Below are 11,677 nucleotides of genomic sequence, written 5' to 3' on the forward strand. Positions count from 1 at the left end.
TCTAAAATAACTTCTTCAAAGACTTCGTTCGGTACGTCCATCTTTTGTTTTGTTGCCGTTCTGATACTTGGGTCAAATTGTCAAGTTAACGTAACAGTTGACGAGCTAGAAACGCTGCCCATCCGGTCTAGGGCGGGCTCTAGGCCGGAACCAGGTAGGGTGACAAAATCAATTGTGAGCGGAAGCCAGGCTCTTTCTCGCCGAGAAGAGCCTGGTGACGCGAGGTTATGCAGCACATACCAATGCTACAATAGGGGTGTGTGCTTTCCGCTGTTTGCGATATTATTTTATAAATTACGAGGTATACGTTCTATTAAGACACAGCTATGTGTTTCAATTGTTTTAGTGTCACATAGTTTTAAATATTGTTTCTGTTTCATTGATTTGCTCGATATAGCTGAGGGTGTTTCTCTTGAGATCCCTTCATCTCTCATTTGGAATCTTCCGGTGTCAAAGTTGAGCACTGGCTGCTGTCATGTCTTTGTTGCCTGCTGCACCTTTACAAATGATGTGACTAGAAGCGCGGAATAAATGAAAAAATAACGATTTTCTTTGCAGAAGAGCCACGTTTATCGATAACTATAACAGGTATGTTTGCATTTATAAATATATGTCGATTTGGTACGTTATTTGTGGCGAGGAATCTCAGTCGAAGCGTAACCATTCATCCATGTTAAATTAGCCGACTAGCTATTGGCTAACATTAGCTGTGTGCGATAGCATCCGCTACCTAAACTCGCAAACAAGCCAGCTATTTTATAACGTTACTTACTTAGCATCAACATTATTATTAACAATCCCCCATAATTGGATTAAAAGTTAGATCCATAGTTGTAGATGTAGGTAACGTTATGCAAGCCCTGATGTAAAATGCCAGATTGCTAACTGGTTTTCATTGGCTTTAGCTTGCTAGCTTAGCCATGAACTAAACTATTTCGATTGGAGAGATATGTGTCGTTACAGGGCTTTGTGTGCATTTCCTACGTGCGATATAAGTTGTGGTGTTAATTTAGTTCAGTTTCACTCTTCATAAAGTATATCGGCACAGTGTTATAACTTCGTTATCATTCATCATCATTGCTACTATCTTTTGTTTTTATTGTTTACACATGTTCTATTTGAATGTGGCTCCGGTTTTCTTACTTTGCCCTGGCACATGCATTCAGTTTCATACACTGCCAGACTGATATGATAAACCACATGTATATCACCCAATTATGTGTCCTCAACATGAATATTGATTTATTTAACAAAGTTAAACCACCCTAAAGATGGAAGAAAAGCTGTATGGATCACTGCCTGTCCCCTCGGAATACCTTCAACAGTGGTGAGTCCCCTTCCCAACAGACTGTGGCCCTGCAGGACTCAGATTTTGTACACAATTCCTCTGAATGGCAAAGTGTGATGAAAATGAAATGAAAGCATGTGCACGTAATCACCCCTTTGACTTTTGTTTCACCATTGTTTTGAATGTGCCATCTGGGTCGTGCACTGGTGATTAAAGTCATTGTGTCTCTAATTTGCTTGATGCTATCTGGCAATTCTCTCTGTTAATACTGGGAAGTGTTAATAGTGTGTTAATACTGTGAGAAGTGGGTGGGATGTTGCTCATCTTCCCCCCATTATGATGTGAATCTTTACTGGAGTTTCTTTGATATTGACGTTACTAACCCCTGATAGACTGAGAAAAAAGGTTGGGTCTTTGGATGTATCAAGGTTACCTTTTGAATAACGTATAGGCAAATGCACACTTTGCACAGTGAATTAACATAATGTTGAAGGGTGGAATTAAACTTAACTTTAAATACTAACCAGCATAAAAACACATGCACTTAGTGCTCTGTGCTGCTTCTTGAACGATGAGGTGCACTGATATAAATATTTCAAAACTGATATGAGTAGCGAGTAATTTATTAAGTAGATCGGCTGATATCAATTAAATGATAACCCAAGTGCTCAATTTATAGTCATTCATACCACCAAGTACAGTATCGGCCTATTTTAGCAATTACAGGAGGAAATGCTTCATTTGTGTTTAGTTACACTGGTCAGTCAAACCTAGCTTATTGGTGGATTCTCAAACACTTATATTCAGAATAGGTTAACAGATAAGGAACAGTGTGGATCATTGCACCTAATAGGCATTTTTGCCTGCATAGCCAAGACTCCTCTGCTATACAGTAGGTGTTGTTAAAGGATGGCTTTACCGATAATCAACCCACTTTGTATCATTAATAATCTCAGCAATATAAGCACATGGGCAGTGTTTACCTTCTCTCTCTGATCTGCTCACGGAGAGCTCCCATTTCCTCCTCTGGCAAAGTGCTCCGTAGTGACGTGTTTTACATCACAACGGAGCTGCGGAAGTTATGCTCGAGAGGCAGAATCTGCTCCGAGGGCGGTTATTGTTTATTTAAAAATTTTAAGTATGCCGCACATCCACAGAGAATCATGGAGAGCCTTAACAAGCCTTAATGACTGGCAAAGTGGGTTGATTATCAGTAAACCCAACCTTTTAAGCCTGTAAACCTCGCGTAGCAGTATTTCAGCATTTTCACTTAAAGACACCTTTTTGCTGTTTTATATATTATTAGTTTTATATTGAACCATAGTGAAAAACACAGGTTCATTTGCTGATCCTGGTATCAGTGCTTATTCTATTACTACAGAAACTACCACTGCACCTATTGACTCACATACTCTGTAAGTATACTGCATCTGGTTATAAGCTTAGCTTGCTTGCATAAGGGATGGTACAAGGTCATTTTAGTGGTACGTTGGCGACACCCATCAGTGATAATTTGGATGAAGACCTACTATAGTATGCCAAACTACACAGATTTTTGTACGAAGACAATGAACATTAGTGTGGATTCCCCAAGCACATCCTACTGCAATGTTGGTGTTTGTAGTTAGTTTTAATACTTATTGCCTGTATTTCTTTTATTCCCTCCACCACAGGATTCAGTCAGCCCAGCAGTTTCAGGCTCTCCAGGCCCACTACTCAGGCTTCAGCCCCCACCATCAGTCTCACTACCCGGAGGGACAGACTGTGGAGAGGGCCATGCCACACATGGCTGCTATTAAGCCTGCTAACCTAGAACCCACGATGGAGCAGCAGGAGCTGGCCAACCTAACAAAACGTACTATGAGGATCCCTTATTGGATATATTTTTCATTCTGTATTTTAGACCATAGTCTCAACCCCTTCTGGATCTAGTCCCAAATGTTGCCGTGAAATGATGGCCCACCATATCAAAACACTAGGGCTGCAAATGATGGTCTTGATGATTTGAGGAACAAAATTGTTTAATATCACAGATATGGCAATATCCTGTGATTTCATTCACAATTAATTATGCAGTCCTCATTAACAAAATGTGCACCTACCGAAGTTATCAGAACTGTTCATATCAGAAACATGCATTTGTTTTTTTCCATAATTCAGAGCCAGAGCAATGTAAACCATTAGACTTCAGCCAGGATTATTTTGACAGCATTTTCATTCTGCAGTATTTGACTTGCATGCTGGCTAACTAGCATGTGTATGTTGAAAAGCTGTGTGAGTTACAACAGTCAAATGTATTCGGCTTTCTGGTTTCAGAATTAGTTTAGATTACTATTGTGTACATACATAGCGGAAAATCAGAAGTAAGACAGAAGTATAAGGCCATATCATTTCTGCAGAATGGAAAAAACTGAGGAAATCATGGAAGTTTCTAATAAAAATGGAATCAACTGTAAAACATGCAATATTGCAGAATTTTCCATAATTTGGCTGAAATTGCTAAAAGTGGGCCTAATTATCAAAATAAAAACTAGACCTAATTATTCTAGTAACCTAAATGATGTCATCATTGTAAAATAGGCCTAGAGAAATGGTTCAGTTTTCTATTGGGATGTTTTGAGAGGGGGGTTGGTCTTGCATGGGACCCTTACGTCACCTCAAAATTGGTTTTCGCTTTGATAAACATGTGGAAGAGGCTGTCTGAGAGCGCTAAGCCATCAAGCGTTTTTATATGGCCCTACATAAATGGACAACAGTTCAACAAACTGGAAGGGTAGCCTTGCTCTTAATAGTGGAGGTTCAGACAGTCCTTTGATACTGACAGCAATTCATTCTTCTTCTAGCCCCAGCCAAAAAGAGAGGCAGAGCGGCACAACCCAAGGAACCCAAGGCTCCCAAACCACCAAAAATCCCCAAAGCACCCAAGCCACCGAAGCCGCCTAAGGAGCCCAAAGCACCCAAGGCCAAACCAGGCCCAAAGCCCAAGAAAGGCAAGGAGGTAGATGGCAAGCAGGAGAAGATAGATGAGAGCTTCAAGAAGGTGAAGAGGAAATTTGACCGCTTCAAGGGAATGTCTGAGGAGGAAGTCATGACAAAAACCCTTCCAGACCTGCTGGACTACAACCTGGACTATGTCATTGTAAGATTACCTATGCATATATTGACCTGCTAGACTACAACCTGGACTATGTCATTGTACGATTACCTATCCACAACCTGGACTATGTCATTGTAAGATTACCTATCCACAACCTGGACTATGTCATTGTAAGATTACCTAACCTGGACTATGTCATTGTAAGATTACCTGCTAGACTACAACCTGGACTATGTCATTGTAAGATTACCTATGCAGACCTGCTAGACTACAACCTGGACTATGTCATTGTAAGATTACCTATGCATATATTGACCATGTCCATAGGGCCAAGCACTGTGCTGTTAGGGATGGGTTTGGGGAATTTTGCCTGTAAAGTAAAAGTAGTTACCTGTAAGTAAATGTAGTTTCGACTGCAGATGGCAAATTAACTGACTGACTCTGACTCTGAACACCCATTGTCTTTCTTTCAGATTGGTATCAACCCAGGTCTGATGGCAGCTTTCATTGGGCGATGGTTCCCAGGTCCTGGAAATCATTTTTGTAAGTTTCATGGTACCATTTGTGTTATTCATGCAATCTTAATATCCTAATAATAAGGTTTCTGTGCTGGTCTGCAAAATCAACCATAGTAAGCGGTCCAGATTCTGACTGGTTTGGGAAACGTATAAAAGAAAGGGGGGGGATCTGCTGATCACACCCAGGACACATGACTTGTCAGTGGAAGGTTGCTAGTTTGGCTATTTCTACCTGGGCAGCTCGCAGGTGGAAATGGGTGTATCTGTGTACATGTGAAGCAGGGCGTTGCAGGGAAAGGGTGTTTACTCAGACCAACCTTCCCTGGATAAATGTATATGGAAAAGGACCATGTGACCTGCTAAATATTAATCTTTCCATGACATGGATTTGACTTCAGCCTACTATGCTCACACCAGTCACAGCAGAGACATTATTTCAATAGTTATTTGCCAGAGAAAGGAAATGATTGGCTGCTTGTCTTTTGTTTTTAGGGAAGTGCCTGTTCCTGTCTGGATTTACTGAGGAGCTACTCAACCACATGCACGACACCACTCTGCCTGTCAAATACAAGATCGGCTTCACCAACATGGTGGAAAGGGCTACACCAGGAAGCAAAGACCTGTCAACGTAGGCAAATCAGGCTCTCCCCTTTTTATTTATTTTATTATCATTATTATTGTTGTAATTAGCTCCCACACAGGGGGACCACAGTTTGTATGTACTGTAAGGCCCAATTCCAATTCGCCCCCTTACTGACTCACCCCCTTAGAGGCGCGTTCACGTGAAGGGAGTGAGGGTTTAGGGATGTCCCACGCTGAAATCACAAAGTGAATGAGGGCTCGGAGTGAGCCCTTTCTGCCCCCCTTACCGTAAGGGAGCAGCTGTGGCCACTTACGGAAAGGGAATTGCCCACAATGCATAGCGTTGTGATGTATAAAACGGGGAAGGCTGCAAATATCTGTCAAAAAAATAAAAGAACACGCGCGGAACGAACGCGGTGTTTGCGAGTGCGCTGGAATGCCTTAATTGACAATGAAACATTACATTAATAGGGATTTCCGATTAGACAAAAATATTATATCAGAGGAATGCAAGTAGTTATTTTACACAATCCTAGAATAATCATCGATCATTTCTATTAGGCTACAATTGCAATCCACAACGTTTTTGATAAATGAGAAATAGTTTTACCGAATCTGTATTGTACAGTATTGACATTGTGTATAATGTTGGGTGACGTGTCATTATTATGCTTATTTTAATTATAATTACACATGTTGCAGATTGCAGATTTTGCAGTAGGCTAGAGCCAGAGCCTGGATGAGAACAGACTCATCAGGGATTATATCCCTCAAAGCGTCTTGACAATAAACAATATATAGCGAGCCCCAAACCTGCCAGAGTCAACATCATCTTGTCAAGTGCAAAGGGCTCTGCTGTCCCAATCCTCCTATTTATCCAATGTGGATCCCTTCCACACTTGATGACTCAACCACTTTCAGATGGCGGCCATTAGAGGGTTCAGGGCTTGAGTCTTTAGGGGGCGGATTGGAATTGGGCCTAGATGTCGGCTCCACTGCCATGTTATAGTATTTATTGTCGTTAAGAATGATGTTCAGCTATTGAGCGATATAGTCAGATGGACATCTTATTCACCAACCGCTATCATCAGTCGTTTTGAAATAATAATGTATATGAACCCTATAACCTTTTCTCCATCCCCCCCACCCCCCTGTCACAACAGTAAAGAGCTACGCGAAGGAGGCAAAATTCTCACAGAGAAGTTGATGAAGTACAAGCCCCTCATTGCAGTTTTCAATGGAAAATGTATGTAATGATCTACCACAGAGCAAGAATTGGTACAATAGAATTATTCAGCCATGAGAATTTATGTAATGTTTCTTTTCCCCAGGCATCTATGAGATGTTCTGCAGAGAGATGTTTGGTAAAAAACCAAAGACCCTTCAATTCGGTCTACAGCCGCACAAGATCCCAGACTGTGACGTGGTGAGCACTCGACCGTATCATAAAACCCTGAATATGATCTTAAAAGAGTTGAATTGACGGTGTGTTGTCTCCCCTCCGCAGGCTCTGTATCTGATGCCCTCCTCCAGCGCCCGCTGTGCCCAGTTCCCTCGAGCTCAGGACAAAGTCCACTTCTACATCAAACTGAGAGAGCTGAGGGATCAGCTGAAGGGCGTCCAAAAACCCACTGAGATCGAGGAGATCAATTACAGCTTCGACCTGGGACTGGCCAAGGGTAGGAACCACTGGCCCCTACACTCGATGCATGAATTGATGTAGTTTGTCTTTCCCTTGCAGTAGGCCTAATTGTCATTATTAATTTATCAAACCTATAACTAGGTATTCCCAGACATTTTGTTCACAAGAGAGACAATCATAGAAGTTGCAGATGAACAACATACAACAGTGTATATCATTTTCAATATTTGGTTGTCCCTACGATCAACTTCAACATAAAGTAAAATAATGAAGAATGTTTTTTAGTTTTTTTTATGTTAATGGAAATAAAACCTGGTACCAACACTAGTTTGCTGGCTGTACCCAGATAGATCGGTACATCTAGAAAATCCTTCCTTCTGCCAGGCCCAGCCCGTAGAAAATGATTAGGTTTTGTCTGTGGAGCCAGATCAGACTGATCAGATCAGATCAGTGCAGGTTTGGCTTTTAGTTCACGCTTCCCTTCTTCACGTCAACAGAGGACGCCAAGAGGATGGCGATCAAGGAGGAGCAGTACGACCCTGGTTATGAAGATGCCTATGGAGGAGCGTATGTGGCGGGAGGAACTGAAGGGGGCCAGGCCCCGGCCCCGGCCCAGAACAACGGCCACTGTACATTCTCATCAGCCGAAAACACAGGTAACCGTGACAACATGAACGCTGCTGAACCTGAGGCTAAGGTTGGCTACATACAAGATACACATAGAAGTCAGAACCAGATATCGTTGTGCTCGTTGTAGACGACCCGAGGCAAATTACATTTGGAAAAATACAGAGAAACCTCAGGTTATGATCAGTGTGCTTCAAGGCAGATACACTGTTTAAGTTGAAATTCATTTTATTGCCAAAATTGAAAAAGAATTGGTAAAATGAAAATGAAAGTGCCCAATACTGTATGTATATTATCTAGCCAAGTTCACAGAATCACATTCTAGATTTGCTCTCTCTGTCTTGCCTCCTATACTAAGTTGTACGTACACAATCTAACACTGTACACACAATAAGTGTACTAATTATCCAGAGGATTTTATTTATAAAGGCATTTTGCCCCCAGACAAAGAAAATGTCTGACTGGTGAGTGAGTAGTGTGATGGACTCCTTGTAAGTAGGGTTGGGTACCGAAACCCGGTACCTTTACAACCAGTACCTTACTGGACCGAATTGCAACGCAAATTTAGCTACCTAGGAGATTTATGTTCCTCATTTCAGTGCCACGCCTGAGCTGCTGAGTGAAATATCCACCCTCTGGTGCTCCGAACCCGGCACTGCGAGTACCTTCATTAACGTTATCTTTTGGACTGCACCGCTTGAAATCCTTTTAAATAAATAAAAATCCAGGTTGAATCCCCTTTAAATAAAGGAAAGTATCCACCTTATTTTTGAATGCCCCACTGTAAAAAATCATTGTGGGTACAAGGTCCGGTTTAACATGACTTATTGTTGCAGCTTGCCATTTCCTTTGTTATACTCGGCTGCAGACACGAATTATAAACCGGAAACTGGAGTACATTATAAAAGTTATAAATATAGTCACGTTATAAACAACTAACCAACGCTGGGGGTCCGTATGAAAACAGTGTTACTCGAAATGGTTAAAAGTTAAATCAATTTGGTCATTCAGTGGCGTTTTACTGCCATGTAAAGTAACTGGGGCACGGTGGCTCAGTGGTAGAGCTGTCGCCTCACAGTCAGAAGGTCCTGATTTCGATTCTCGCCTGGGACACTGTGGGCGCTGTGGTTGTGTTCCCCCCATATCTTCAGTGCCTACTGCCCAGGTGGGGTATCTCGTCGTAAGGGCCTTTCTGTCTGTGTGGAGTTTGCATGTTCTCCCCGTGCTCCCCCAGGGGGTTCCTCCGTATATAACCCCCCCACTAAAAACATGCAGAAGATCAGATCGTCATCGTCATCCGACCAGTGACGACAACATCAGAAGTTGGTCCCCGGGCGCTGTACGAGAAAGCGACCACTGCTCCTGGCCTGCCCCCCGGAGGAAAGGACATGCCTGGATGGGTTAAATGCAGAGGACACTTTTCACCGGCCACCGTCAGCATGAGTGTGTTGTGGTGTTCGTGTGACAATAAAAGACGGGGCTTGTCCCGTTACGAGAGAGTTTTTTTTTTTATTGCGCTAGCCGCTAGCATTAGCCGACTACCCACAATGCATTACGTTATCCCAGCACCCGAACGACACGGCTGTAGAGCAGAATGGCTCTGCTGTAAAATCCTCATAGACATTTTTTTTGTCAAGTTAAAACAGTGTAAAAAATACACCGGAAGCGGAAGAAGCACCCATCAGGCATCATGGCAGCTAGAAATAAGGCGGATAGGTTCCAGCACCGTTTAGGCACCAGTACAGTTTTCAAAGTATTGTTTTGCAGTCAATGTAGCCCATCTAGCAGGAGATGTTAGAGCACTTCATGCTTCCGTCTGCTGACGAGCTTTATGGAGATGCTGATTTCCATTTCCAGCAGGACATGGCACCTGCCCACAGTGCCAACACTACTAGTAACCGGCTTGCTGACTATGGTATTACTGTGCTTGATTGGCCAGCCAACTTGCACGGGCTATTATCAAGAGGAAGATGAGACACCAGACCCAACAATACAGACGAGCTGAAGGCCGCTATAAAAGCAACCTTGGCTTCCATAACACCTCAGCAGTGCCACAGGCTGATCGCCTCCATGCCATGCCACATTGATGCAGTCAAGTATTGAGTGCATAAATGAACATACTTTTCAGAAGTTTGACAATTCTGTATTCTAAATCCTTTTGATTTCTTTTATGTAATATTATAATATTTTGAGATACTGGATTTTTGATTTTCATCAGCTGTAAGTCGTAATCATCAAAATTCAAACAAATATTTCACTTTGTGTAATGAATCTATAATATATGAAAGTTTCACTTTTTGAATTAAATTATTGGGGGGGGGGGATTAACTTTTCCACGATATTCAATTTTTGTAAATGCACCTGCATATATCCTTAGCTGAGTGCTTCTGTGTTGTCCCTCTACAGAAGCAGCAGAAGAGGCGAGCACTCGTCAAAGCGCAGAGGGCCAGCTCCCAGACGGACAGTGGATGAGCCAGTCTTTTGCAGATCAGATCCCGGACATCGGACCTAAAGAAGGCAGCGTATGAGGAAAGGGCCTTCAAAACGGCCCCAATGTGAACATGCAGAGACTTTCCACCGGCTCGGTCCTTTTTCTCAAGTTATAGATTTCCCCCCCCCCCCCCCCCATTAGTATCTTAGTGGAATATATACACATAGATTGAATTGTTCAAACTTTTAGAGATTTTGCAGGATATTTTCCGTGGTTTTTATTCTGTTTTTGGTCTTGTATACATGTCAGATTTCCTTCATGGCAGTCATTTTAAATATGTGAAATCAGGGACTTGACAATGACGCTCGACTGACCTCGGAGAAGATCATGTATTTAAACTTGTTTTTTGCTTTTTGTACTGTACTGCACTGTGATGCAGTAGGTGTAAACATTCGTGTCTACTGTTGTGACAGTAGGTGGCGCTACAGATGGATATTTTATTAAGTCAGTGATTGGAAACAGTCCGATGTGAGCCTGTATGCACACTATGGTGAGGTTAGGACTTTTACATTCATTGTGCGTTGAACTGGGCGATCACTTGACTAAATCACACTCATCTTGGATGTTGGTGATTCCACTGAAGGAATTTCTGGCCTTTCATCGTTGAGTTACAAAACTCAAATGGGTGCTATTTTCTTTTAGGAATGTTAGAATTATGTTTTTGGAAAATGTCACTCACAAGGTTTCTTAAACATTTGTCCATTAAATTGTCCTCATGATGCTTTTCTATATTATTTGACTAATTAAGATTGCCTCATTACCATTTCTGTTGTATGGGCTTCTGTTGTGATCCTGGTGATATTTTAAAGACTAAAAGGTAGACTGGGATTTGACAGATGGTGTTAATGCAGGGTTGAAATAAGTTATGCTTTATACTGTAATCGTGCATCTGAAGTGTCAAAGTGAGGTTTATTCACATAACCCTTCATCACAAAAGCCTAGCAATTAACCGAGAACAAGCCTACCTCGCGATCTAAACAATTGACAATCATTCATAAATCAATTGTACTACTATACACAAAATAATACACGGCACTTATAGGTATACAGATATGTGTATAGGTATACACACAGTCGTATGTATACATAATCTGACATTTTCACATAAACCTGTTTTGCAACTCATCTCTTATTGATAATCTAATTCAACCTATAGCCAGTTGATGAAAGCAGCTGCTGTGAACAACCGGTGCCTGGCTGGTGCAGTAGGTCTCCCATACTTTCAATACTCTGGAAAGAAGCGATGTCTTTGATGTTGACTGTACTGTCCATGCAGTTCATGTTACAGTGCTTGGTCCCAATGAGGCCTCAGGTTCCTTCTGTGGTTCAGCATCGCCTTTTGACATTGAGGCATATTGGTGGGAGCTGCATGGGTCAAGGTGAGGGACATGTGATCCAGGTTACCATTGGTGTCCCTGAGTTTTTTTTTTGC

The 11,677-nt window shown here is 42.0% G+C and overlaps 1 protein-coding gene across 4 annotated transcripts; it reads left to right on the top strand.

The window, feature by feature from the left end:
- Nucleotides 1–458: 458 nt before the first annotated feature.
- tdg.1 (thymine DNA glycosylase, tandem duplicate 1) lies at nucleotides 459–10,952 on the top strand. Of its 4 annotated transcripts, none has more exons than XM_083662862.1 (11): nucleotides 460–588; nucleotides 1,256–1,327; nucleotides 2,962–3,143; nucleotides 4,132–4,427; nucleotides 4,859–4,928; nucleotides 5,396–5,531; nucleotides 6,649–6,731; nucleotides 6,817–6,911; nucleotides 6,993–7,164; nucleotides 7,625–7,783; nucleotides 10,161–10,952. In XM_083662862.1, exons 2-11 carry the CDS (start codon nucleotides 1,272–1,274, stop codon nucleotides 10,280–10,282), a joined length of 1,371 nt encoding a protein of 456 aa, XP_083518988.1. In that variant the 5' UTR covers nucleotides 460–588; nucleotides 1,256–1,271; the 3' UTR covers nucleotides 10,283–10,952. The 4 variants fall into 4 exon arrangements, with proteins under 4 accessions (XP_083518991.1, XP_083518988.1, XP_083518990.1 ...); XM_083662864.1 differs by lacking the exon at nucleotides 10,161–10,952 and adding an exon at nucleotides 9,612–10,125; XM_083662863.1 differs by having other exon boundaries at nucleotides 523–588; nucleotides 1,272–1,327.
- Nucleotides 10,953–11,677: the final 725 nt, after the last annotated feature.

This window comes from Poromitra crassiceps, assembly GCF_964638095.1.
Source record: "Poromitra crassiceps genome assembly, chromosome: 30".
Classification (NCBI taxonomy): Eukaryota; Metazoa; Chordata; class Actinopteri; order Beryciformes; family Melamphaidae; genus Poromitra; species Poromitra crassiceps.

Coding starts and splice junctions, on each gene's coding strand:
- tdg.1 (XM_083662862.1), top strand. CDS start 1,272: ATGGAAGAAAAGCTGTATGGATCACTGCCTGTCCCCTCGGAATACCTT. Junction 5,532..6,648: donor GGAAGCAAAGACCTGTCAAC/GTAGGCAAATCA, acceptor CTGTCACAACAG/TAAAGAGCTACGCGAAGGAG. Junction 7,165..7,624: donor CGACCTGGGACTGGCCAAGG/GTAGGAACCACT, acceptor TCACGTCAACAG/AGGACGCCAAGAGGATGGCG.